This window comes from Myotis myotis, unplaced genomic scaffold (assembly GCF_014108235.1).
Source record: "Myotis myotis isolate mMyoMyo1 unplaced genomic scaffold, mMyoMyo1.p scaffold_m19_p_25, whole genome shotgun sequence".
NCBI lineage: Eukaryota > Metazoa > Chordata > Mammalia > Chiroptera > Vespertilionidae > Myotis > Myotis myotis.
Genome location: NW_023416330.1, coordinates 4,130,814 through 4,156,402, shown reverse-complemented (window position 1 = coordinate 4,156,402; position 25,589 = coordinate 4,130,814). Strand labels below are relative to the sequence as shown.

The window sequence follows — 25,589 nt, the reverse complement described above, 5'->3', positions numbered from 1 at the left end:
GCCTTATTCATGTCCCCTCCCCTCTCCCAGATGGAGGATAACCCTGATTTAGGGTGAGGGAAGAAAGGCAGTGGGGAAAGGCCGCGACAGGTCCCTCCGCTCCTTCCATCTGCTGCTGGGCTGGGCCAGCCCCGAGCCTGTGGGGAGACAGACTGCGTGACTTGCACAGTGGACTGGCCAGCGTTCTGTGTATCAGCTCTGCACATGGCTCAAAGGGAGTGCTGGCTTGTGAGGTGTGGACAGTTAGGGAGCAGGGTGCTGGATACACAGCCCAGATGCCACGCAGGCCAGAGAGGGTGGGAGTGGCTGGCTGAGGTCACTGTGGCAGCGGGTCCCAGAGTCGCCCCAGGTGTTTTGCATCCTGATGACCTCCTTCCAGAGGAGAGGTGGGCTGTAAGCCTCCTTCCCCTCAGCCATGACCTACGATGCTGCATGTCACCAGCAAATGCCACAATATTCCCCTCACCCCATCCTGGCATCTTAGGCAGGAGCTGTTTTTGTAATTTTTTTGTTATTGTTGTTTGCTGTGTTTTGGCCTTAGTTTATGCTAACTTATCCTATCCTATATAATAAAAGGCTAATATGCAAATAGACTGAACAGTGGGATGACTCATTGCTATGACGTGCCCTGACCACCAGGGGGCAGACGCTCAATGCAGGAACTGCTCCCTGGTGGTCATTGCATTCCCACAGGGAGAGCGCCACTCAGCCAGAAGCCGGATTTATGACTGATGAGCACAACAGCGGTGGCGGGAACTTCTCCTGCCTCTGCGGCAGTGCTAAGGACCCCTGGGGGATGTCCGCCTGCCAGTTTAGGTCTGCTCCTGGGGAGCAGGCCTAAGCTGGCAGGCAGACATCCTCCGAGGGGTCCCGGACTGCGAGAGGGTGCAGGCTGGGCTGAGGGACGCGCCTCCCCCCCCCTCGCCCCCCGCCCACCAAGTGCACAAATGTTGTGCACTGGGCCTCTAGTCCTAATATATAAAAACCCTGGGTTGTAACGACTGATAACTACCGAGGCTCAACCAACCAGAAGTCAGTCTTGCAGTCAGCGCTGGTGGCAACCCAGCGCTGACTGCTTCTGCTGCAGGCGCGGTGCCTCAGCACTGACTGCAGAGGGGGCTGTGAATCAGGGCCAGAGAGAGGACTGAAGAGAGAAGCAGGGACTAATCCATTGCCTTTGTGGCAGCTTTTGATCAGCACTTGCCTCTCTCTTTCTCTCCCAGTCTGGCCAGCAGCCGGGCCTCCATTTCTCTCAAGGCCTCCACCCTGGCAGCTGATCAGCCCTGCTTTTCTGATCAGGCCCTGTTGATAGGCCCAGAGATGCTGACTGGCATAGAAACCGGCCAATCAGAACCAAATCTGGGTAAAGTGTGAGGAGCCAATGGCTGCCTAGGAGGCGGAGCTTTTGGCGCTGACTGGCATAGAAACCAACCAATCAGAACCAAATTGGCCAGCAGAGGAGGGCAGTTGGGGGCAAGATCAGGTTGGCGGGGAGGGCTGTTGGGGGCAACCAGGCCTTCAAGGAGAGGGCAATTATGGACGAGATCAGGCTGGCAGGGGAGGGCAAATGGGGGCAAGATCAGGTCGGCAGGGGAGGGCAGTTAGGAGTGATCAGGCAGGCAGGCAGAGAGGTTAGGGGCAATCAGGCAGGCAGGCAGAGGCAGTTAGGGGCGATCAGGCAGGCAGGCAGGTGAGTGGTTAGGAGCCAGTGGTCCCAGATTGCGAAAGGTGTGTCCGACTTCCGGTTTAGTGGGATCGGGCCTAAACCGGCAGTCGGACATCCCCCAAGGGGTCCCTGATTGGAGAGGGTGCAGGCTGGGCTGAGGGAACCCCCCCCTCTCCGTGCACGAATTTTGTGCACTGGGCCACTAGTATATTCATAAAATAGCAGGAAGTTTGTGAACAGACACATACCCTTGGAAAATGGCACAGACGGCAGCCCCTCAGCCAGCATCCCTGCTGGCCTCCTTGCCCTGTCTCAGCCTTCCCAGCGCTGAAGCCAGGACTCTCCCCACCTCCCTGCTCGGAGATGAGGGAGCTATGGACCTGGCCAAGCAGGGGCATCCCCTAGTGTGGCAGCAGTTAAGTGCTGGTACCTTTTACCAACCCCCTTGTGTTAACTTTTGTCCAGGGAGCCCGCAGGGAGCCTGAGGGTGGCCTGGTGGGCAGCCCTCTGCCTGGAGTGCAAGCGTGTCAGACTCAAAGGCTGACACCGGCCAAATAAACAAGCTTTAAGTTTATGTGGGCTGCAAAAAAAAAAAAAAAAAAAAAGCTTCAATTTTCATAGAAATGTAGGTTTATTTCAATAGAAACATGCTGGATACAAAGGGCTAAAATAAATGAGTAATCCTGCCCTAGCCAGTTTGGCTCAGTGGATAGAGCGTCGGCCTGAGGACTAAAGGGTCCCAGGTTCGATTCTGGCCAAGGGCACATGCCTGGGTTGCAGGCTCGATCCCCCATAGTAGGGGATGTGCAGGAGGCAGCCAGTCAATGATTCTCTCTCACCATTGATGTTTCTATCTCTCTCCCTTCCTCTCTGAAATCAATAAAAAAATATATAAAAAAGTAAATAAATGAGTAATCATTAACATAAAATATTAGACCATTTTAATTAATATTTTTTGTTTCAGTAAGGTTTATGTTGTTTCAAAAAAAAGAAATAAAGGCACTCTGAAGCTCAAAAAAAAGTTAATATTTTTTCTTGAAAATTAACTTATTAGACATTGAATAACTGCACAAATTAATAAGCGTAATGCAAATTTGTTTTCCTTGTTCTCCAAAAGCAAAATATTTCCTGTTGCTCACACCAAACAAGTCAGTAGAAGACTAATGACGTGGCCATCGGCTGCTAAAATATTCGCTGCTAGCGTTAGAGGAGAGAAATGGTGCGTCTACACGTAAGGGAAATGAATGCAACACAATTGTAGTCATCAGTCATTAGCAAAGGTTGTAGTTTGTTATTAATATTATATATAACAGGATATGTAAAAATTAAGTCACGAAATTTTTATTAAAACGTTTCTTACAACACACTGTTGTATTGGCTGGGCCGCAAAAATATTCATTGTGGGCCGTATGCAGCCCGTGGGCCGCGAGTTTGACATGCTTGCTTTAGTGTGCCCTTTGTGACATCTTGGATGGGATGTCTTGAGGCCCCTCCAGCCAACCCAGAGAAGACAGGTTGTCATCTTGTAGAGCTGTAGTTCCCCCGCAGCCTCGTCACTGCCGCCCTGGACCTGTGTCAAAGGCTCTCTCACCCCTTGCTGGGTCCCCATCCCCCTGTGGCTGTGGCCCTTGGGCTGGCATGTCTCCCCGATGGGCCGTGAGCCCCACAGCAGCCCCTCCAGGGGGTGTCCCTGCCCTAACCTGTGAGCTGTGTCTAAACCTGGCTTGTCCAGCTCCAATGCCCACCTTTCTGGTCCAGGGGCCTGGTGTGTGGGCTGCCCTCCTCCCCAGCCTTCCTGGTCTGGTGCCTCATGGGGCCTGGAGCAGAGGCTGTTCTCTCCCCGCTGGCACTTGTCACGAGCTGCTGTCTGCTCTGCTCACTGCTTCCCCTTGGACCAGCGGTTCTCAGCCTTCCTGACGCCGCGGCCCTTCAGTACGGCTCCTCATGTGGTGGGGACCCCAACCATGACATTACTTCCGTGGCTACTTCATAACTGTAATGTTGCTACTGTTATGAATCGTCATGTAAATATCTGATACGCAGGATGTATTTTCATTGTTACCAATTGAACATAATTAAAGCATAGTGATTAATCACAAAAACAATATGTAATTATAGATGTGTTTTCCGATGGTCTTAGGCGACCCCTGTGAAAGGGTCGTTCGACCCCCAAAGGGGTCTCGACCCACAGGTTGAGAACCGCTGCCTTAGACACTGAGCCCCGAGCCCTGAGCCCAGCACCAGCCTGGCAGGTAACGCTTGACAACGACCAAGGAGCCTCTCTGCTCTGTGCCCAGCCCAGGAGCCCTGCTGGGGTCACTCAGGGAGCCTCCCTGCCCAGGTCACACAGCTCGTCTGCTCCAGGGCCACACTGCTGCCCGAGTCCCCGCCCCGCCGGTGGGCCCCGCTGGCCTTAGGAACGGGGCAGGTGGGCTTGGGTCGGAGAGGAGCTTCGGGTCCCTGCCAGAACGGGCTGCGCAGGTGCTCGTGGGCCGGCAGGGGCACCGTTCAGGGCGAGGACAGGTGCTCTTTGTGAGCCCGTGTCTTCCCTCTGGCAGGAGCTGGAGAGGTGCCTCCGCTTGAGTCCCTGGGACAGGCTGGCTCTCTGGCCCGGGCCCAGCTGCTGGCGCTGGGAGAGCGTGGCGGGGCGGCAAGTCCCTTGTCCTCCCTGGGAGTTCCCATTCCGCCTGAGGTCAGAGCTGAGTCAGGCCAGGCCATCACTGAACACACGGGCTCCTGCTTTTTGGCTCAGGCTCCTGACAGGCCAGCTGGCTCGGGCTGTGAAAATACTACCTGCCCTGTGAGCAGGCTTCCCCGGGGCGGGGAGTGGCCTTCCCTCCCGGGGCCCAGCGAGGTGGACATGGGCGCGTGGCCAGTTACTGGCCGGGAGGCAGTTGTGAACGGCCCCGCTACTGGGGTGGAGCTGCAGGGTGAGGGTGGGTGTGAGGCCCGAGTGAGCCTTCCCACCTCTGGGGGACGGGAGCCGGTCCCTCAGTGAGGTGCCCTCTGTGTGGGGTGGGGTGCAGGTTGGGGGCACCAGTGGCACAGATAAAGAGCCCTGACCCCATCCAAACAGCTGAACGAAGGCCGTCCGAGGGGCTGGGGGGCAGCCGGGGGCCGGCCCCGGAGTGCGGTGTCTCCTTTCCTTGCGACGTGAGAGGGACACGCTGAGATGTCCTCTTGGTGGTAAAAGAAAGTCCGTCCTCGGGAGTGAGGGGCCGGGGCACCCCAGGCCTCTGGTCTTGAAAGCGAGGGCGGACTGGGGGTGGTCCAGATAGAGGGAGCAGGTAAGTGGGGTACGGGTGAGGCCCTCCTTAGTTCCGATCCGGGGGCAGTGGTCACAACCGGGCTGCTTCAGCTGCCAAAGCCTTTCCTTGCCAGGTTGCCCCCAAAACTTGATCCACAGTAAAATTGATTATTTGCTACCAGGGGGTAAAAGTCACAGCAGTGCCCGAGGCAGCTGAGGGCCCAGAAGTGCGGCCTTTCTCTGGGCAGGAGACCTGGGGCTGGGTTGAGTTGAGTTGACACCAAAGTAACAATGTGTTTACCGACAGGGCGTGTCCGCAGCCGGGAAGAGGTCTGGGCCCTACGCAGTGTCGGGTGGGCTGGCCCTGTGAGTGAGCGCGCAGCTGCTTTAATGGGCACCGAGACAGTTGTACTGGAGTCAGGATTTCATTATGGAAATGGCTGGCATAGTGTGTTTTTAAACTTTTCAAATGTGCCTCTCCACACTCTGGTACCTGATGTTTGTGCTGCAAATGTCACACAAGATTGACAGCTCTAGCGGGTGACGGAGCTGCAGGTTCTGAGCTGGGGTCGGGGCAGGATCAGACTCAGAACCTCTCAGTGAAAGAGGAGCTTCCTGTGGGTGCTCCGTGTGTGCCGGGCGCTGCCCTGTGTCCCTGCATGCCTGCTTGTACCTCCCTGCAGGGGACACGTTATCCCTATTTTTCAGATGAGAAAGCTGAGGTGCGGAGATGTAAAGGTTGCTTGCTAGTAATGGCCGAGGCAGGACCTGAACCCAGTACGTCTGGCCTCAGATCAGAGCCCGTGTTCTGAGCTGGCACGCACTGTGGTAACAAGAAAAAGAGAAAAAATTTAAAATTCAGGAGGAAATTAGAAGAATATTGTGTCATCTTCAGATAAGGGGGATCCTTTTAAGCCAGACAGGACGCCCAGAATTTATAGAGGAAAAGACTGACAGGTTTCCCCTCCAGCTTTTTATTTAAAAAAATGACCTCCTTGAAATTTGTTAATATTTTATCCCGTTTGTTCTCTCCCTCTCTCTCTCTCTCTCCCCCCCCCCTCCTCTCTTCCTCTCTTCCTTGCACACACACACACACACACACACACACACACACACACTCACTTTTGGTGGTGGTCACAGTCAGCACCTGTATCATTTCCCCGCTAAGCACTTCAGGAGGCATTTCCTAAGAACCAGACACCTTCCACACAACGTAGGACCAGCATCAAACCCAAGCCTAGGACAGGAATCCTCTCCCATCAGTAGTCGCTCATCATCCGTAACCAGATTTCCTCGGCGAGCCCCCAGATGCCTTATATCACCTTTTTGCTTTTCCCAGTCAGAACGGGACAGGATGGAACAGGCCCATCATCACGCTGTTCCCTTCACACAGACGCTGTTCCCTTCACACAGACGCTGTTCCCTTCACACAGACGGGCGAGGCGTCCGAGCCAGATTTCTTGCAGGCAGTGCTCCGGCCGCCCGCCCGTGGAGGCCGCTGCTGCTGCTGCCTGGTGGTGGTAACTTGTCCCTCCATCCCCGGTGCCAGTGCCGGTGCCGGTGCCGCAGTGACTGGAGGTGAGGTCTAGGGGCTCATGGATACCTCCTGCCGTGTCACCTCAGGCCCTGCTGCCAGTGGTGTTGAGACAACTAAGATCTCCCAGTCTCGCAGTGAAGCCACTCACACATTTTTTGGTTCCCTGTGCATGTGAGAGTTATGTTTACGCGATACTGTCCTTAGTCTGTCTTTATTTATTTTATTGTTCTAAAGTTTTGCATACGTCTCCTTCCTCCCCCATTGACCCCACCCCCCACCCCAGAGGGCAAGCCCCCACTGCCCCAGTGTCTGTGCCCACTGGTTATGCTAATATGCATGCAGACAAGTCCTTTCGTTGATCTCTAACCCCCCCCCCCCCCGCCATTTGTCTCTGGATCTGTTTTTGATCATCAGTTTGTGTTGATCATTAGATATTCCACACGTGAGTGAGATGTAGTTGGACTTTGAAATGTGCAGTGGTATTATGTCTAAAAATATATACTTACCTTAATTAAAAAATACTTTATTGCTAAAAGATGTCAGCCATCGCTTGAGCCCTCAGCAAGTGGTAAGCTTTTCGCTGGTGCCCGAGAGGGTCTTGCCTCAATGTTGATGGAAATGCGTGTCTGCAGAGTGCAGTGAGACAAGGCCTGCCTGTGTTAACGAGGTTGACCACTGACACAGGCACATTTTTTTTCAGGTGTTGATTTCCCATTAATTGTATTTCCATCAGGGTTTTCACAGGCTTTTATCAGTCAGGGTTTTTTATTTTTATGTAGTTGAATCTGTTGATCCTCTCTCTCCTGTTCTGTAACTCCAGTGAGCCTCGTTGCGTCCGCTTGGTCCTTCCCACAGCCCCACAGCCCCCTCTGGTTCATTGCGTGGCCACCGTCCCTGCATGGTGCCAGTGCAGCAGGGCCTTTGGGCAGGTGGGGGTGAGGAGGGCGCACAGGAGCACGGGTGAAGGCGGGAGGAGAGCCCCAGGAGACCTGTCTGCGAGGTGCTTTGCAGACAGTTACCAGGTTACCAGGGTCCCCGCCACCTCTGCCACTGCCTGTCATTGGCCCGCTGTGCCTGGCATCCCTGAGCCTGGCTGCACACAGACCAGGACCATCGCCTGGCTCGTCAGGGAGGGGTCCTGCCAGGGGCCTCCTGGTCTGCTGACTCTGACCTTGAAAGTTCCCAGAGGGCAGTGGTTCTAGATGGCCTAAGACCCCCTGGCCTTTCTCATCTCGAAGCTGAGGGCCCAGCCACCGAGCCAGGGGAGGGCCCCTGTCAGCCACAGAGCCCCTTCCCTCATGCTCTCCTGTGGGCCTCCACGTGGTCACTGGCCTGAGAGCTGGTGGGCCGGCCCGGGCAGCAGTCATCGGCTGAAGGCAGATGACAGTAGACTTAACATCGAAGTCTAACCCCAGTCACCAGATACCTGAGGTTCTGATCGGATCGTCAGTGGCTCTGCTGCAGGAGAACCTGTGGGCCGAGCGCACGTGGTTTTGGTTGGCAGGAAATTGTGCAGGTGAACCGGCCGCATCTGGGGTTGCTCCTGCCCCACCCCAGTTCTAGGCATTTTCTGTTCAGGGTGGTCTGACCTACCCGCGCTTCCCCTCCCCGACTAGTGGGCCTGCCCTGGCTCCTCTGTGGCTCTGTCTACGTGGCCTGAACCCATCCGCCCCTCGATAGGTCCCCTGTTATTGTCAGAGGCATCACCCGAGGTCGCTTTCTCCTTTGTAAGTGGCCACGGGTCCCTGGGAGAGTAGCCCAGCTTGTATTGGCCCCTCGCACTGATCCAGGGCTGGGAGAGTGGGGATGGGGCAGGAGTTCGTTTGGAAGGCGGGTGAGGAGGAACCTTGGGGAGGGTTTTTGAAAGGAGGGCTCCTGCTAGGAACACCATCTGGGTTGCCCCGATGTGGGTACCAGGGCAGGAGGAAAGGAAGATAGGCGGGGGAGAATTGCAGTAAGATGAAATTCAGGCTGAAGTCCGCCCTATGTCAGCAGAGATGTCACCAGGCCAGGGAGGCCCAAGGGCTAGGGGCCAGCCAGATAGCCTGGGTTGGAATTCCACCTACTGGAGACCTTGGGCAAGTTACTTGGTGTCTGTGCCTCAGTTTCCTCATCTGCAAAATGGGTTATTGTGAGTGCTCAGTGGGTCACTGTGTGTAAATGCCCATGGTGGGGCCCCTCATCTATACTAATAATAGAGGAATATGCAAATTGACCAGGACACCTTCACAGTAACAGTAACGACTAAACAGCAGGCTGCGTGGGGCGACTAGGCTGGCAAGGGGGTTAGTGAGGGACGACCAAACGACTGAACAGCAGGCTGCGTGGGGTGACCAGGCCGGCGGGGGTGGGGGGGTGTAGTTGGGGGCAACCAGGCTGGCAGGGGAGGCAGTAAGGGGCAACCAGGCCAGTGGGAGGGGGGCAGTTGGGGGCGACCAGGCTGGTGGGAGGGGGGCAGTTGGGGGCGACCAGGCTGGCGGAAGGGGGGCAGTTGGGGGCAACCAGGCAGGCAGGTGAGCAGTTAGCAGCCAGTGGTCCTGGATTGTGAGAGGGATGTCTGACTGCCGGTTTAGGCCCTGTGGGATTGGGCCTACACCAGCAGTAGGACATCCCCCGAGGGGTCCCGGATTGGAGAGGGTGCAGGCTGGGCTGAGGGGAATTTCGCGCACCGGGCCTCTAGTGTTCAATAACTGGCTATTCCTTCCCAGTGACCAGCAGTGTCCCACGTGGCTGCTGCCTTGGTTCTATGGGGCACCAGAGGCGCCCTACTGTCCTTGGGGCTACAGAGGTGGGCTCTGAGCTGCCAGGGCAGGTGTCTGTCATCCTGCTTGTGCCCAGGAGCCCCAGACAGGTGAGGGCAGATGATAGCTTCTATAGCAGAGACCAGCTGAGCTGGGACGTTGAGAGGAGACTGGCAGGTTTGAGAGATCCCCTCTCCCCGGGGGCATTGTGGGGACAGCAGGCATGAGCCAGGGTTGGCGGAGAATCACCACCGAGCTGGCAGGGGTAGAGGAGGCAGCCTCCATGTCCAGATCCTGCTGGTGTCAACCTGAGCCCTGCCCTGGGGCTTCCCGGGCTCCTGGGCCTGGGCCTGGGTGCCGGATGCTGGGGCCAGTGGGTGGGCTTGGGCTCAGGATAGGCCCCTCCCCCTGGGGAAGTTACTGTCTTGCTTTTAAAATCTGTAATGAGAATTCAGACACTTTTAAACTTTTGTCCATTAGACTCTCAAACCACCTGCCTTTATTATTTTGTTATTGTGTACACTGACCCTCCATCCCCTTTACTTGTGCATCTGAGGTCTGAGGTGGTGGTGGTGGTGGAGTGGGGGGTGGGGTGGGGAGGGCGTAGTACCTGGCAGCAGCTTCGTTTCTGCAGCTCCTCCATCTCGGAGCAAACTTAGTGCAATTATCTGAACACTCTCTTGCATCTTCCCTTGATTCAAATACTTTACTTTTGTGAAAATAGGATGAAAGTAGATGAGAGAGCTGATATGCTGAGGGACGGTGGTCTCATCATTGAATGTGTTTTAGAAGCCTGTGAGGCTGGGAGCAGCAGGTTCTTAGCTCATGGGACGTAGCTGGGCCGTTTAAAAATATGAAATGCAGGAACCGTGTCCGGACTGGGATGAAAGGCAGTGACATTAGGGAGCGCCCACCCGCTTACACCGAGTCTCGCCTCCCTCCATAAGGCGACTGTGCAGTCTCCCCGCACTAACAGCTTCTGGCTCCCTTTCCTTTGGGCTTTTTGGTGAAGGGCCCACGGTCCTCAGATGGCCCCGGGGATATTTTTCTGGTCTGGGCAGGAAGCAGCACGTCCGGGGTCCCGCTCAGGGTGTTAGAATGTGGGTCAAGGTCAGGAGGCCGGGGGGGGGGGGGGGGGGGGCTGCACAGAGGGAGGGACTGAGTCTTCCGGGGACGGTCTTGTTGGGTCATGTCCTGTCCACCATCGTCCCGACAGTTTGTGGACAGAAAGGAAAGGGAAGAGACTATTAAGTAGCACGTTTGGGGCTAGAAGGCCATTTCCGGGCTGGGATGACGTTGCTTCCCAGCGGACGGTGTTGGTTTCCTCCCTTTGTCCACCCCAACCTGGCCCCTTTGATGCCCTCAGCTCTACCTTGGGGTGGGGTGGGGTGGGCTGGGGGTGGGGGTGACACTGCCGCTGGGGAGCTCTCTGACACGGAGTTGGGAGATAGGGCAGAATTCCCCAGCCCCTCTGAGCAGCCCCGGGAGATGATCTGGGCTGGGCTGGGGGGCTGGTTTCTGTGCAGTCATCCCTGCTGGGCCCCCTGGAGCTGCCACCTTCTTTTTTTTTTGTTTTGTTAACCCTTATCCAATATATTTTTCCACTGATTTTTAGGGAGAGTAGAAGAGGGAGGGAAAGACCGAGAGAAACATCGATGTACGAGAAACACATCGATTGGTTGCCTCCTGCACGAGCTCCGACCAGGGCCCGGGCCAGGGAGGAGCCTGCAACCAAGGTATGTGCCTTTGCCTGGAATCGAACCCAGGACCCTTTGGTCCGAAGGCTGATGCTCCATCCACTGAGCTGAACCGGTTAGGGCTGGAGCCACCGTCTTGAGTCTAACAGCCTCTGTGTTTCCTGGGGCTGCAGGAACAGCAGCCCACAAAGGGGGCAGGGTGGTGGTGGGTGTTTTCCTAAAACCACAGGAATTGATCCTCTCACACCTGGAGGTGGGAAGTCTGAAGTCCAGGTGTTGGCAGGGCTGAGCTCCCTCTGAAGGCTGTGAGGAGATCTGTTCCGGCCCCCTTCCCTCTGTGCATGACTGTCTCTCTGTCCATGTTTTCTAAGGACACCAGTCACATGTGATTAGGAGTCCACCCTACTCAGTGTGACCTCATCTTAGCGAGTTACATTTGCACCCTCGCTATTGCCAGTTAAAGCCGCAGTCTAAGGCCCGGGGGTTAGGACTTCACAGTATGAATCTGCTTCTTCCAGCCCATATCGGTTTTCCTTACATACTCGGAGAATGACATGACCCACTTGGGCCCGGGGACTCTGAGGTCCAACTCTGCAGTCCCTTGGGGAAGCGATGGAGGGACCAGTAGCCCAAAGGCCCAGCAGACATGGAGCTGCTGAGTCCCCCTCACTGTCTGCCTGGAAGAGGCTGGCGCTGGTGCGAATGAGGGAGGCTCCTTGGTTGGACCACCTGCTGTGAGCCAGGTTCCGAACAGGCAGGGTGAATGGTCCCTGATTTACAGACTGGCCGCCGAGACCCAGTGAGGTGACTGCACGGGATCAGCACAGAGGCTGAATTTGAACCCAGTGCCCTCAGCTCCTGAGTATGTGAGTGTCTTGCCAGTGCACTGCCACCCTGTTGACGTGGGGTGTGTGTGAACTGTTTTGCCTGTAGTTTATTGCCTCAAAAGACTGTACCAGCTCTGACCGGTTTGGCTCAGTGGATGGAGAGCGTCGGCCTGCAGACTGAAGGGTCCTGGGTTCGATTCTGGTCGGGGGCATGTACGTTGGTTGTGGGCACATCCCCAGTAGGAGGTGTGCGGGAGGCAGCTGATCGATGTTTCTCTCTCATCGATGTTTCTAACTCTCTGTCCCTCTGCCTTCCTCTCTGCAAAAAATCAATAAAATATATTTCAAAAAAAAAAAAAAAAAGACTACCTATCAGGGGCCATCTCTCCCAAGCCTGCCTCCCTCCCTGCGAGGAGAACAAAGGCCTGGTGTCCAGTTCATGCTCAGAGAAGACACTCACTCACCCACTCACTGAGAGCCAGGAAGCCCAGCTGAGTGCAGGGGTGGGTGGGGTGTTAAACACGCCAGGAAAATGCCTGAGAGTAGTGAGTATTAGGTGGCCGTGGTGATGGAGTGGCTGGGCACCCAGCTGGTGAGGGAAGGGGATCCGGGTGAGCTGACGCACCAGCAAGGGCAGAGGCCCTGTGTCCGGGGCGCTGGCCGACGCAGGTGGGATGGGGCGAGTGCCAGGAGGTGAGGTCAAAGAAGCATGGACTTTGGATGGTAAGGAACTTGTGATTCTGCACCAAGTGGACAGCCCCTGAGGGGCAGTGCCCCGGTCACTTCTGGATTGGCAGTGGGGCCCTGGGCTGGGAGGCGGCGGCTTGCTTTGGCCGGGTAGAGGAGGTGGTGAGAAGTGGACTTGAGGAGGAAGAGCCAAAAGGACGGACCTCGGGTTGGATGTGAGGCGTGGTGAGGAGGAGGGAACGGAGAACATGGGTAATGGGTTTGCGGGGAGAATGTGGAGGTTCCTTGTTGCTGCTGCTGCATCGAACTGTCTTGGTGGAGAGCCCCTGACACTTGTAAAGACTCAAGAGTCCTGCAGGCCTCCAGCGTGAGTGCTGGCTTGTTGGGGAGGCTTTGAGCTAACAGGGAAAAGAGGGAAGCCTCGAGCCTCCTCTCCCTTCTCCAGTCCTGGACTGGAGACCTGCATACGGCGGCCGCTGGGGTCACCTGCTTCTCCCTGCACTGGCCGCCAGGGCTGCAGGAAGAGGTTTTGCTGCCACCTTGTGGACAAGCGGAACCTGTGACGTTGAGGGATATTGGGTGACGCTGGGGCTGCGTAGCTCTGGGATCGTCTGGGCTGCAGGGAGAAGCTGAAGATTTCCCTGAGCCACCCACATGCACCTGGGTGTCAGCAGGCAGCTAGCCCACCCCTCCTCTGAGGAGGCCAGCCACAGCTAGCTCCCTGTGGGCCGCGTGGCCTCAGCTGGGCATACCTCAGCTTATCAGCGGATCACCCGGCAAATATTTGAGTGGAGACTCAAGTAGGTGCAGGTTCTGTGGGATTCCTGAGCCCGAGGCCGCCCTTGCCCTGCTCAGGACCAGTGTTCTGTGTCTGCAGCGCCTGTAAGTCAGGCCTTCGCCGGGTCCTTCTCTTCACCTTAGCTCCCCTGACGCGGTCAGTAGTATATTCCTGCTGCCCCAGTCACACAATTGCACACCCAGAGCAAGGTGACAGGCCCAGCAGCACGCTGCGTGTGCATAGACTCAGCATCTTCTGATTTCCAGGCCCTCGGACCAGAGGAGCTGTGCAGTGCTCAGCTTCTGCACGCTTGGCTCTCGGGGCTGCGTGCCCATCCTCACCCGGAATGCTCACTGTAGGCATCGCCTCTTCCGTTCCCCCAGAAACTGCCATGGTGACCTCACCCCCAAGCGACAGGTTTAACTTGGTGTTGCTGATGACCGACAGATAGCTGACCTGAGGGCTGTTTTACGGATTTTCTGTCCGGTCTGCAAGGTCGCAAGCTGGGAGCTTTGGGTGCTGCACTCGTGTCCTTCAGGCTTGTTGAGCAGAACTGTTTACCGCTTCTCTTTGGAGCAGAATCTTGTGAGACAGAACAGAGACCTCGTCCCTGGTGGGGCCGATGCCCGCGAAGAGCTGTGTGCCTGCCCTGTTCTCCTTTCTGGGGTCTCCGTGTCCTTGGGCTCTGAAGTGCAGGCAGGTGCCCTCTCATTTCTGCCCATCGGGAACGGGTTCTGGGAAAGGGCTGGGAGGAGGCAGCCCGTTGACGAGGAAGCTGTCTGGGTTTGGGAAGTCACCATTTTGCCGGGGCTGGTCATACAGGTGCAGGGGGAGCCCAGAGCTGGTGTGTCCCCTGGGAACAGATGTCCTTCCATCCCTGGTACTGGGCACTGCTGCCCAACCTCCCTGTGCCAGTGTGCATGTAGCTGGCGGGGGTGGGGGGCTTTTCCCCTCCAATCCATCCTGCTACTCCCAGCAAGAGCCAGTGGATTCTAAAGCAGCCCATCCCCTCTGGGTACCTTGTTCCCTCTCCCTCCGTCCCCAGATGGCCCCCAGACTGCTGTCCTCTGCGTGCATTTTCATTGGCTTGGGGGAAGGGTTTGGGATGAGCACCTTATTCTTTGGGGGAGGGGCAATTCTGTGAGAGAGAGAGAGAGAGAGAGAGAGAGGGAGAGAGAGAGAGAGATGCGCGCAGATAGGGAAGTTGGAAGTCGAGTGTGGGAATTTTAAACTTGGAAATGTGAGTCAGGATTCCTGGGTCATGTTCGGGTCTCCATGCCTGAAGGATCCTGGGAAAGGCCCTTCAGCGGAACCATCTATTATGTGGAGACTATGCACCCCGAGAGGACAAAGCCAGCCTCATCACTGTTACTGACTAGTCCCAAGAGAACACAACTTCACCCCAGGCCTCTCCGGGCGATCCAGTCCGGGACTTGGGAATTCCCAGCCCTTTTCTGCCCCAGCACCTTGGGATGGAGAGGCCCTGCCTTCCTCAGGCATTTACCCCCCTCCAGCCCCCTCTGGAATGTGCCACTTTATCTTGTACTTTGCTTCTGACTAGGACCATGGCTCTAAAGCTAAGAGGCAAGTTGGGAGTTGGGTTGGACTGAGGAAACCGGGAGCATTACCTCTTTAAAGGAAAAGAGCCCCTCACCTTCGCCACTTCCCAAACTGGTTTCTCCTGATCTGCCCGGGGTCCTGTGGATTCGGTAAACTGGTCCCTGGCTCCTCTCCAGGGCGCTGGAGGAGGACTGGGAGAGCCCAGAGCTTAATGAGTGTCTGGTGCAGCCCACACTGCAAAGTCAAAGGGCTTGGAGAGAGCGCGTCCGTCCGCGCTGCAGGCCAGCTCTTCACCTTGCTCAGCCAGTCAACCTCCGGGCACCTCTGGACAGGAGGCGAGGCCCGGGGCTGCAGACCAGAGGTCAGGAACCCGTAAGTTGAGTTTTCCTTGTCCAGAACTGTATGGTCCAAGTCCACAGGTCACCTTTGTGTTTTCCACTGCCCTGAGGCAGGACGACACAAGCCAGTCCCGACGATGTCACCGAGGAGGAAAGCCTCAGTCGTGAACAGAACAGCAACTCCCCTGCAGCATCCAGCAGCCCTGCTCGGCCAGCTCCCCAGCCTCGGCATGTCTGAGCCTCGAACTAAGCTGGGGTCCCCTCATTTGAGCTTCCCATTTTACAGATCAGGAGACAAAGGCCCAGAGAGGGTGTGTGACGGCCTCCTAACTCTTACTTCACCCTTTTCCTAATTCCGGCCCTGGCGTTGCACCATCAGGTTTTTCCTTTGGAGAAAGAGTGGCCCACTTCTGTCCAAAGTGGGCCCAGTAGGGACTGTTAGTTCCTTGGCCTGCGCTTAGTGACAGCTCCTCACCTACCTGCTCCACTCTGAGGAGGAGCCCTGGGCTGGAATTTCCTGTTTTCCGAGGGCTCCCGGGGCTGCCCCAGTGGGCCGGCTCCCCAGCGCCGCCGTTCCGGGGTGTTCCAGGCCGGGCTTGCCGCCTCTCTCTCCTTGCTGGGCAGGCTCCGGGCCTCGCCAGGTCTGGGCTTGCCGGCCGCGCGGTGGAGGAGTTGTGGGACTCAGTCGACCGATGCCAGGTGCCCAGAGGCCGGAGGTCCGTGCGCCGCGGCCCCGGCCCCGGCCCGGGCCTCGCCCCGCGCCCCTCGCCATGGGCCTGGCCCTTGCCCGCGGGCCCTGACCATGGAGCAGGGCTGGCCGCCCGGGGACAGCTGCAGCCGGGAGCGGCCCGCCGCCTGCCGCCGCGCCCTCAGTGTCTGCGACTCGCTGGACCTGCACGGCGCCCCGGCCGACCGCGCGGCCCCCGCCCTGCCGGCCGCCCTGTGCGCTGGGCGCGAGCCGCCGGCACGGCCGCTGAGCGTGTGCTCCGGGGACCCGGGGCCGGCGCCCTCCGGCGCCCGCAGCCTGCTGCTCGGCTTCCTGCGCCCGCGCCTCGGTCGCCGAGGCCCCGCCGACGGCCGCCCGCTGGTCCCGGGGCCCGCGCCCCCCGAGCGCCCCGGCTCCGCCGCGCCCAGCCCCGCGCCCGCTCGGCGCAGCCGCTCCGGGGGCTCCCAGGCGCCGCGGCCGCGGCCCACCAGCATGACGTTCCTGGAGGTGAACCGCCTGGAGCTGGCCGAGGCCGAGGCGGGCGCGGGGCTGGGGCGCGCGGGCAGCGCCGGCTTCCTGCGGGGCGCCTCGCTCTGGAGCAGCCAGCGCTGGCAGGTGTGGCGCGGCGGCGGCGGCGGCGGCGGGCGCGCGGCCCCGGGGCCCCGGCGCGGCCTGTCGGCGCTGAAGAAGAGCTTCAGCTTCCGCCTGCGCCGCGGCCAGGAGATCCGGCGCTCGGAGTCGGGGCCGCTGCCCCGCGCGCGCACCCGCAGCGACGGCGACGCCAGCTCGCTGGGCGCCTTCCCCAGCCGCCGGGACTTGCTGCTGGGCGCCGAGGCCCCGCGCGCCGCGCCCGAGCCCGGTCGCCCCCGCTCCGCCGCCGGCCTCTGGAAGCTGCTCACCAGCCGCTTCCGCCGCAGGGACCCCGCGCCGCAGCCCGCGCCCGTCGAGCCGCTGTGGAGCCGCCGGGCGGCCGCCGCCCCCGGGCTCCTGGGCGCGCTGAGCGGTAAGAGGGAGCGCCCGGCCGGCCGGGGTCCTTCCAGTTGGAGTCCAGGCTGAGCGGGTGGGAGCCCGGAACCTCGCGGGCGAGGGGGGCGTGTCGTGGGCCAGGGACGGCGGGACGCCGAGTGAGGGCAGCGCCCAGCGGGCTCTGGGCGGTGATGGTCCCGGTGCCAGCGTGGCCCCGACCTGGTGGAGTAGGAGGCCTTCGTGGCTTTTGGCACGTGCAGCGTGGAGGCCAGGGCAGCCTCGGGCGGAAGGCATTTCTGTTTTCTAGCTCCCGCGGGCTTGAGCACTCCCTTACCGCGGCTTCTGCAGATGAGCGCAGGGGCTGCTGTGGACGCGGTTGGTCAGTGGGTCGTTTGGTGCGATAACTACTCATTGAGAGCCTGGGTGGGGAAGCAAGCGCGGCCCAGGGGGTTGCCATTGCCACCTAGAAAATGAAGAGGTTGTGCAAGCCCTCGGAGGGCTCTGGGTGGCACATTCTCCGTCCCCAGGACAGTGCCAATGTCAGGCCCGCTGCCCTGGTCTGAGAATGGGCTGAAGAGGGAGCCTGGGAGGCGGGTCTCGGGAAGGAAGGGTGGTGGCCTCCCAACAAGGAGGAGCTGCGGGTGGAGGGCTGTCACAGAACAGGGCCAGGTAAGGCCTCCTCCCTCTTCACCTTGGCAGGAATGTGTGGGTGGCCCCACCCTGCACAGGGGAGCTGTTCCTACTCGCTGCAGGAGGCTGGCCCCCCTGCCCAGCTGCCGAGTGCCCAGCCCAGCGTGGGTCTGGGCTGAGACCTGCTGGAGCTGCTCTCACCTCGGCCTATTGTCTGGGCCCCCGGGGCACCAGGCTGGGTGTGGCGCAAGGTGGGAGCTACTTATTTTGTTGGAGCAGTAAGAGGAGGAGGACCCAGGTCCAGGCCAGGGGGCAGCCCACACCTCTCAGTGTCCTCCCCCTGAGGACTGTCTTCACTCTGTTCCACTGCCCTGCTGCTCCCTAGGGAACTAGGGGTGAGGGTTAGGGTCCCCTCTGGACAGTCCTCTGGCCTGGGCCTAGGAAAGGGCAGTGTAGGAGACAGCTGGTAGCAGATGGCACAGGTGTGGGTGCCACCCAGTCCTGACAGGCAGCCTTCTCTTCCGCAGACTCCTTTGTGAACAGCCAGGAGTGGACCCTGAGCCGCTCGGTGCCGGAGCTTAAAGTGGTGAGTGAGGCGGGGAGGGCCGGGCAGCCCCCCTCTCCTCCAGGCCTCTCCCTGCAGCGTCCTTCTGGCCCTCTTTCCCCTTCAGCACTGGTCCTTAGTCCTTATGGTTTCTGCCTTTCCTGCCCCATCTCCTCCGTGTGCCTTCTGACCGCTGCTGCCGCCCCTTCCTCTCCCACAGGGCATTGTGGGGAACCTGTCTAGTGGAAAGTCGGCCCTTGTGCACCGCTATCTGACGGGGACCTATGTCCAGGAGGAGTCCCCTGAAGGTGAGCGTCACAGGCTGGCTGCGCTGGGGGTGGGGGGCTCGAGCCCCGTCTTTCTCAGCTCCTGCCTCCTTAGAAGCTGTGTGTTTCTTCTCTGCTTGGCCCCGCGGGCGCTTCTCCCAGCTGCGGCCCTGACTGTGCACTCTGTCCTAGGGGGTCGGTTTAAGAAGGAGATTGTGGTGGATGGCCAGAGTTACCTGCTGCTGATCCGAGATGAAGGAGGCCCACCTGAGCTCCAGGTGAGGCTCCTGCCCAGCTCTGTTCATTGAGTGTGTGGGGAGAGGGGTCCAGAGTCCGCCCTGACCAGGCGAGGCTGGTAATTGTGCTCGGTCCCCCCTAGTTTGCTGCCTGGGTGGACGCGGTGGTGTTTGTGTTCAGCCTGGAGGATGAGATCAGCTTCCAGACAGTGTACAACTACTTTCTGCGCCTCTGCAGCTTCCGCAACGCCAGCGAGGTGCCCATGGTGCTGGTGGGCACGCAGGGTGAGCGGGCCTGCGGGCCGGGTCCCTAGGCGGGCAGGTGTGTGAAAGCCCATCCGCCACCCCCCCTGCTGCCCCACGTTGACTGAGCCCTCATGGACCCAAAGGGGCTCCTCATCCTGGCTCTACCCAATGGGTCTTCCCCAGCTGCATCCTGCCAGCCTGTGACAACAGGGTCCGTGTTTTCTGAGATCGTTTAACCGAGTGGCTGGCTCATTTCCACTCAGCGCGTTGGGGGCAGAGCTGGAGCGAGGCCATCCTGGGTTCCTGTGCTCACCCAGCCCCTGACCAGAGGCCCTCCCTCAGCGCTCAGCTTCTCCGCAGGCTGAGTTAATCCCCACCCTGGCCTCCACAGATGCCATCAGTGCCGCCAACCCCCGCGTCATCGACGACAGCAGGGCCCGCAAGCTGTCCACAGACTTGAAGCGCTGCACCTACTATGAGACGTGCGCCACCTACGGGCTCAATGTGGAGCGCGTCTTCCAGGACGGTAACTCGGCGCCCGGCGGGACTGCTTCCCCCGTGGGTCAGGCGGGCCCTCTGGCCAGCGGCGCGGGCTCCGGGGGGCGGCTCTAAGCGGGCTTCTCCCTGCTCCCCAGAGGGGTAACTGACTGTGCTGTCCCTGCAGTGGCCCAGAAGGTGGTGGCCTTGCGGAAGAAGCAGCAGCTGGCCATCGGGCCCTGCAAGTCACTGCCCAACTCCCCCAGCCACTCGGCAGTGTCCGCCGCCTCCATCCCGTCCGTGCACATCAACCAGGTGCGGCAGCCTCCCCGCGTCCCCGAGCTCGCGCCTCAGCCCCGCCTCACATACTGTCTGTCTGCCTGCCTGTCCCCTCCTCATCCCGTCTCCTGCCTTGTGGACGGTTTGGAAGCCCTGGCTCGAGTTCATGCAGCCTGTGCGACTGCCCTGGCCTCATCTGCACGCCTGTGGTGACTGCCTTCCTGCTAGCGCCCCACCCCGCTCGCCACCCTCTGACCCTGCAGCCCCTGCAGCCGAGGCAGCAGACACTTGCTCTAGGGAGCGCTGTCAGGGCTGCTTCAGGGGCCGCTGCCCGGGGAGCAGACTCAGGAGGCACAGAGGCGTACTTATTGGGACTAACCAGCCCCTGGCAAAACTGGGAGCGTGAGCAGGCCCCCCACCTGTCAGCCCTGTCGGTGTGTGAGTTTAGAAGGGCAGTGCCTGCCCCACAGGGACCAATGGTTTTCATGCCGTGTGGGGTACGGGGGGAGGGGGGCTTCTGAGCCAGGTTCTTCCAGTGTCCTCCCATAATTCCACTTTGACATCTGTCTACTTCCTGGCCCACTGCCTGGTTATTTTTCGGCCCCTGGCACATGGGCCAGAGCTTCCTTCCGGAAGTGCGTTTCCCACTCTGTCCCTGCTCTGCAGAGCGCTGGGCTGTCACAGGTGCCCCATGGACTGGCCCAGCGGGCAGATGCTGCTTTACTTCTGCCCAGGGCCCACCGGCCACCAGCTTCCTGTTGGCAGCCTGGTTGCTTTTTCCGAGATGCCTCCCTTTAGCATTTTAGAAGGCAGCCAGGCTCTCCCTGTGAGCGTCCCTCATGGAGCAGAACAGCAGGGACGTAGCTGTAGGCCTTCCTGCACCAGCTCTGAGCACTCCTCCTCAGTCTGCACGGGGCCCTGCCAGGGAGGCTGTGATGGGTGAGGGGGCGCAGCTCCTTTGCTCCTTGTGCAGGTGAGGGTCGAGGGGCCACCAGGGCCCTGGACTGTGTGTGTTCTGAGTCCTGGAGTAGACACTGGCATGCACTTTCTGCTCCCCTCTTGTCATCTTTTTTGTCTTTCCTCCTTCTCCCAGCCCTGTCCCTTCCTGCCACCTCCTCTGACAGTGGTCTGAGTTCTGTCATGTGCTCGGCCTCAGCTCTCCCGTGTCCCTTCCCCCATCACACACACTTCTTACAAGCAAACCTCGTCCTCCCCTGCCCCGACCTCCTGCATCCTTGACATATGTCACATCCAGGGTGACCTTGTGTCACACCCTCCTGTGAGCCGACTCCGCAGTTCACTTCCAGCCTCAGCTCCTGATTCCGACTTGCTAGCCACTGCCTCTCATTAGCTCCCTGGGGGGCACGGTGGGCAGCCCCATGCGGTGGCCTCCAGGCCATGCTGCCTCTCTCCTCGGTTCTGTCTAGTGGCCCCTCTGCTGCTCCCATGAGCCCCAGGCCAGGCTCCCCATACTGCAGGGCTCCTGCCTGCCGCCTGCCCCGGCACCCCACCCCAGAGCCGCCACGCCCTCAGCAGCCCTCTCTGTCCTTAGGCCACGAATGGCGGCAGCAGCGCATTCAGCGACTACTCGTCCTCAGTCCCCTCCACCCCCAGCATCAGCCAGCGGGAGCTGCGCATCGAGACCATCGCTGCCTCCTCCACCCCCACACCCATCCGCAAGCAGTCCAAGCGGCGTTCCAACATCTTCACGGTATGTGCCCGTGCCCGCCCCTCCCGCCTGCCCCGCCGCCTCCATCCAGCAGGCAGCGCCCACCTAGGAGGGGAGCCACCTGCAGCCTCCATCCACACAGACACACACAGCTCAGTAGGCTCTAACCGGCGCCCTGGTCCACACCCAGACTCTTCCAGGCTCTCTCTGAGCCCACATGGGCTGCCCTCAGCACATCCACATGGAGCCACCTGCCCTGCCGCACACACCTCCCCTCCCGGCCACCTTAGGGCTTCTTGGCCAGCTTGAGGGATCTGTGGAGGCATCTGCTCTCACTGCCCCAACACCCTAGATTTCGAAGTTGTGCACCAAGGCTACGCAGAGAGCTAGCGGCAGAGCTTGAACCAGGGCCCAGGCCTCCTGTCCACATTCTGATCTTTCCCATTCATCACCCCACGCTTCCTACCGCCGCTGCGGTTGGTCTAGCAAAGCCTTAGCCATCTTTCCTAGGCCTCCAGCCTGTGCCCCACCACCCTGCCTTTAACCTCACAGGTCGGTTCTCCCCTTCCCCGCAGACCTCACACCCAGGGCCTCATGTGCCTCCTGCTGCTTGGGGCCCAGCCCCTAAGCTCTTAGGTATCCTGTGCCTGCTGTCTGTCATGCCCAGGATCTAGCATCTGGCACATAGTCCACCCCCAAATGCTCACCCTCCAGCTGGGACTTGGCTGGACCATTCCAGGATCTTGGGTCAGACACAGGTGGGTGAGCTGCCGCGTGGATTCTCAGGAGACCGCCCTGTCCTTCTGCGTCACTCCATGCGCCTCTTTCTGAGCATCAGGGCTGGGCTCTCCGCCCGGCCTGTGTCTGCCCGCCAGGCCAGGCCCCAGCCGGGCTCTCAGGAACCAGTCCAGCAGAGCCAGTGCTCCCAGGCCTTGCCCATTCATTCTCGCCCTGCCCCGCCCAGCACACTTCTGCCCGGTCTGCCTGCCTCTGTCCCCTGTGCCTGCCACGCACTCCCGCCCTGTCCATGCTGACCCACCCTCTTTCTGCTGACAGCTGCCGCCATGCCTTGCACTCCCCAGCCTTGACCCTGCCTAGACTCAAAGCTTCTTATTTCTGTTCAGGCCCATTGAGACTCACAGGGCCTTGGGCTGCCTGCTTGTGCCACCTGCTGCTGCTGCTGCTACCACTGTAGAGCCTGTGGGTGCCTGTGTGACCGCCGTCCGTGCCCTCTGCACATCCTGCCTCCGTCACCTGCTCCCTCAGCACCATTCTTAACCTTCCACCTTCCTTTGCTGCTAGTCCTGCACATTTGGGCACGCCCTCCTTCTCCGTCCTTGCCATGCTCCTGGCCTCCTCGCCACGGCCTTCGTGCTGCCTGCCCCGTGCCCCTCTGCCGCCTGCTGCCACTGTGCCGCCTCCGCCTGCCACCCTCCCGCGGGCCTTCCATTCTCTCCATCTTCATGGTGGCAACCTTATTTCCCCTCGCATTGTTTCCATGGTGACCTCACTTGTGCCATTGTTCCCGAGGCTGCCTCAAGACATGTCCCCCATCTCTAAAGGTTCATCTCGAGACCTCCCCTCTCATCCTTGCTGTTGGGGCCACCCCCTCTCCTCAACATCTCCCTGGCAGAGCAACGCCTGCTCGAGCTGGTGCCCTTGTGACCCGCCCACTGGACATGGCTGTTGAGCTCTCCAGTCTCCCCCATGACTTCATGTACTCGTTTTGTTGACACTCTTGCCCTGGTTCCTGCCATGGGGGTGTGCCCTTCTGGGCTCCCGGGGACCCTCTGGTGGTTGGGGACCTCTCGGCTCACCAGTCTAGCTGGGGCAGGCTGCACCCCCTCCCTCCCCGCCCTCCAGTGGCAGCGATCCCACCCACCTTCCTTCTCCCCGGGCCAAAGGGGCAGAGGCTGTGGCACCCAGTGGAGGCCCGGAGCAGGCACTGCTGGAGCTGCGGGCGGTGGCCTAGGGCCCGGCTCTCCCTGCTCCTCGGCTGTGCTCCCCCGTGCTGCTATAACTTTGCCCCCTACCTGTACTCTTGGCTCCTGGCAGCCTGGGTGAGCAGGGGGACATGGGCCTGAACACTCCCCGCTGGCTGAGATGGACTGCCGGCTGCCCTGCCGCCTCCTCTGCCTCCTCCTGCTCCGCCTCCTCTTCCTTTTCATCCCGCTGCCATCTCTCCCCAGGCACCTGGGTCTCTGCCCTCACCAGTGCTGACCAACTTACGCGGGGCTTGAGTATAACTTGCCAAAATCTTTATTCTTTCGATATTTGCAGATATGTGCCACTGTTTCCAACTTTTCATCAACAAAAAGGCCTTTCCAACTCCTTCCAAATTAGAAGACCAGGTGGTGACACAGCACCTCTGGACATTCTCCCCTGTGCGGGGCCGGAGGCGGGCCGGGCCCTGGGACTGCTCTCAGATGAGAAGCGGCCGCCGTGCTCCCCACTCCAGAGACCCACAGGAACCTTTGTAACTAACCCCCACCCCCAGGGAAGGCTAGGAAGCTGGAGCCCGAGGCTGGGGGCTGCCGGGGACCAGGCCCGGCTGGACGCTGCGCCAGGCTCGCTGCATGGACAAGAAGGGAGCTCGGCCCCACGCCTGCCCGGCAACGTGGCCCAGAGGGGCGGGGTGTCCAAGCGCCCACGGCCCAGCCGCTCCTGGGGGAGCTTTCCTGCCCCTCCCCTCCTCTGCTCCTTCCTGCATGGACTTCTGCGTTCCTGCTCTGCTCTGGACGCCAGCACCGCCGCGCGCTTGCCTTTCCCCCTCTTGGCCTCCCGTTTCCTAGGATCCGCATTGGGGCGGCTCTGCCCCAGGAGCCTGGCAGGGGCGCAGGGCCTCTTACGGCCTCTCTCCTCTCTCTCTCCATCCACTGTGCCCCTTGGGCCACGCCGATGAGCTCGGCGCAACATGCCGTGTGGTATCTGTGCCGCAGACGGGCCACTGCCCGCTCACTTCTGGACTTTGCTCTCCCCGATTGTCGTGCCCTGTGCTCCTGGCCATTCCTCAGTCCCACCGTCCACCTCTCCTCACCCCTTCCCTTCTCTTACCCCCCAGCCCCCGGGCTGTGCGCCTCTCACGCCCTTGGTATCTCGTGTCCTTGCTCTTTTGTAAGGGGCGGTCCCGGCTCAGTGACCTGTGCTGCTCTGTATGGTGCCCTGTGTAAGAATAAACCCGTTGGAATACTCGTGGTCTCAGTTCCTTCCCCGTCCCGCCGCCCCGGCCCTGCCCCTGCTAGGGCCTGTCCAGGCCGAGGGAGGGCGGGCGGGCGGGCTGGGGATTCCAGGTGGGCAGCTGTCCCCGCCGACCCTGGGCCCCTTTAACATTCCTCCTCTTTTCTCTTCCAGTCTCGGAAGGGTGCCGACCTGGACCGGGAGAAAAAGGCCGCCGAGTGCAAGGTGGACAGTATCGGGAGTGGCCGGGCCATCCCCATTAAACAGGTCAGCACCCCCTTTCCCTGAAGCCTGCGGAGCTGAGGCAAGGCCCAGGAAATGCTAGAGGATGGTTCTTCTCTAGGCCTCTGTGACGGGAGATGGTGTGAGAGGCGGGCACCCCCTCCTGTCAGGCCTGAGGTTCTACTAAGAAGGACTCACCTCTGGTGGGAAGGGTAGCCAGAGGGTCTGCGGTCTGTTACTGCAGATCTGAGCCTGTGGCTGGAGTAGCCTGCTCTCCAGGCTTTGCCTGTACCTCCTCACCACCGCCAGGGGGCAGCAGAGAGCCGCCTTCAGTTGCTCTCCTGCTGGTGGTTCTGGAGTTGGGTCACCTGGAGGGGGCGAGCTGCTGTCTGCCAGAGGGCTTGGCCTGGGCGCTCTGGCCCGGAAAAGGAAGAGGACTCACAAGAGTACCCTGAGCGTGCACCGAAGGGCGGACTGAGAGCTGTAGGTCCTCCAGGTTCCATGGCAAAGTCTTACCCATAGGAGCCTCTGTTCACTTGTAAGGAATAAACTTAGTTGAGGTGTCTCTCTCCAACTCCTTTCTGAGTCCGCCTGGCAGGGCTCCCCGACCTCCTGTGTGGGTCCCTGTGCTGGGAAAACTTGAGTGACGGGGGTGTCTTTGTGCAGAGATGGTGGTGTACTGGACAGGGCTCTAGAACTGCTGGCTGGACAAGGGTAGAGCCAGGAGGTGTCCCTCTGGGGCTTGGGCAGGAGCCTGTGCGCTGAGGTGCCCACGAGGATGGGGGCTGTGGCCTGGAGGTCAGTTTGCTGTACCCACAGGAGCTGGGCGAGGCAAAGACCTTCTTGGGAGCTGGTGGTTAGAGAGGTCGTGTCTACAGGGGCTGTGTTGTCAGGTTTTGACCACAGAGCAGCAGAGCTCAGCTTGGCCAGGGCCCTGTGGCCCCGTCTGGCCTCTAGGCTGGAGCTTCTGGGGTCCTTGGGCAGAGTGACAAGAATTCGTGTGAAGGTGCATTTAGAATGGAGAGCCCAGGGTGTGGGTCAGGGTCCCAGAGGACAGGATGGGGACACCACACGTCCTGTTTCTCCCCTGAGA

The 25,589-nt window shown here is 60.0% G+C and overlaps 1 protein-coding gene across 12 annotated transcripts in view; it reads left to right on the top strand.

The window, feature by feature from the left end:
- AGAP3 (ArfGAP with GTPase domain, ankyrin repeat and PH domain 3) overlaps positions 1–25,589 on the top strand; it is a 54,371-nt gene that overhangs the window by 10,325 nt on the left and 18,457 nt on the right. For 3 of the 12 annotated variants that reach the window (XM_036356079.1, XM_036356078.1, XM_036356080.1), the window contains exons 2-9: positions 17,908–17,966; positions 18,145–18,232; positions 18,383–18,468; positions 18,570–18,711; positions 19,064–19,198; positions 19,337–19,464; positions 20,981–21,139; positions 24,449–24,541. In XM_036356079.1, coding sequence (XP_036211972.1) covers positions 17,908–17,966; positions 18,145–18,232; positions 18,383–18,468; positions 18,570–18,711; positions 19,064–19,198; positions 19,337–19,464; positions 20,981–21,139; positions 24,449–24,541 — 890 coding nt within the window. Of the gene's footprint in view, positions 1–15,658; positions 16,788–17,907; positions 17,967–18,144; positions 18,233–18,382; positions 18,469–18,569; positions 18,712–19,063; positions 19,199–19,336; positions 19,465–20,980; positions 21,140–23,377; positions 24,289–24,448; positions 24,542–25,589 lie in introns of those variants that run through there. The other 9 variants (XM_036356072.1, XM_036356071.1, XM_036356081.1 and 6 more) reach the window with 8 other exon arrangements.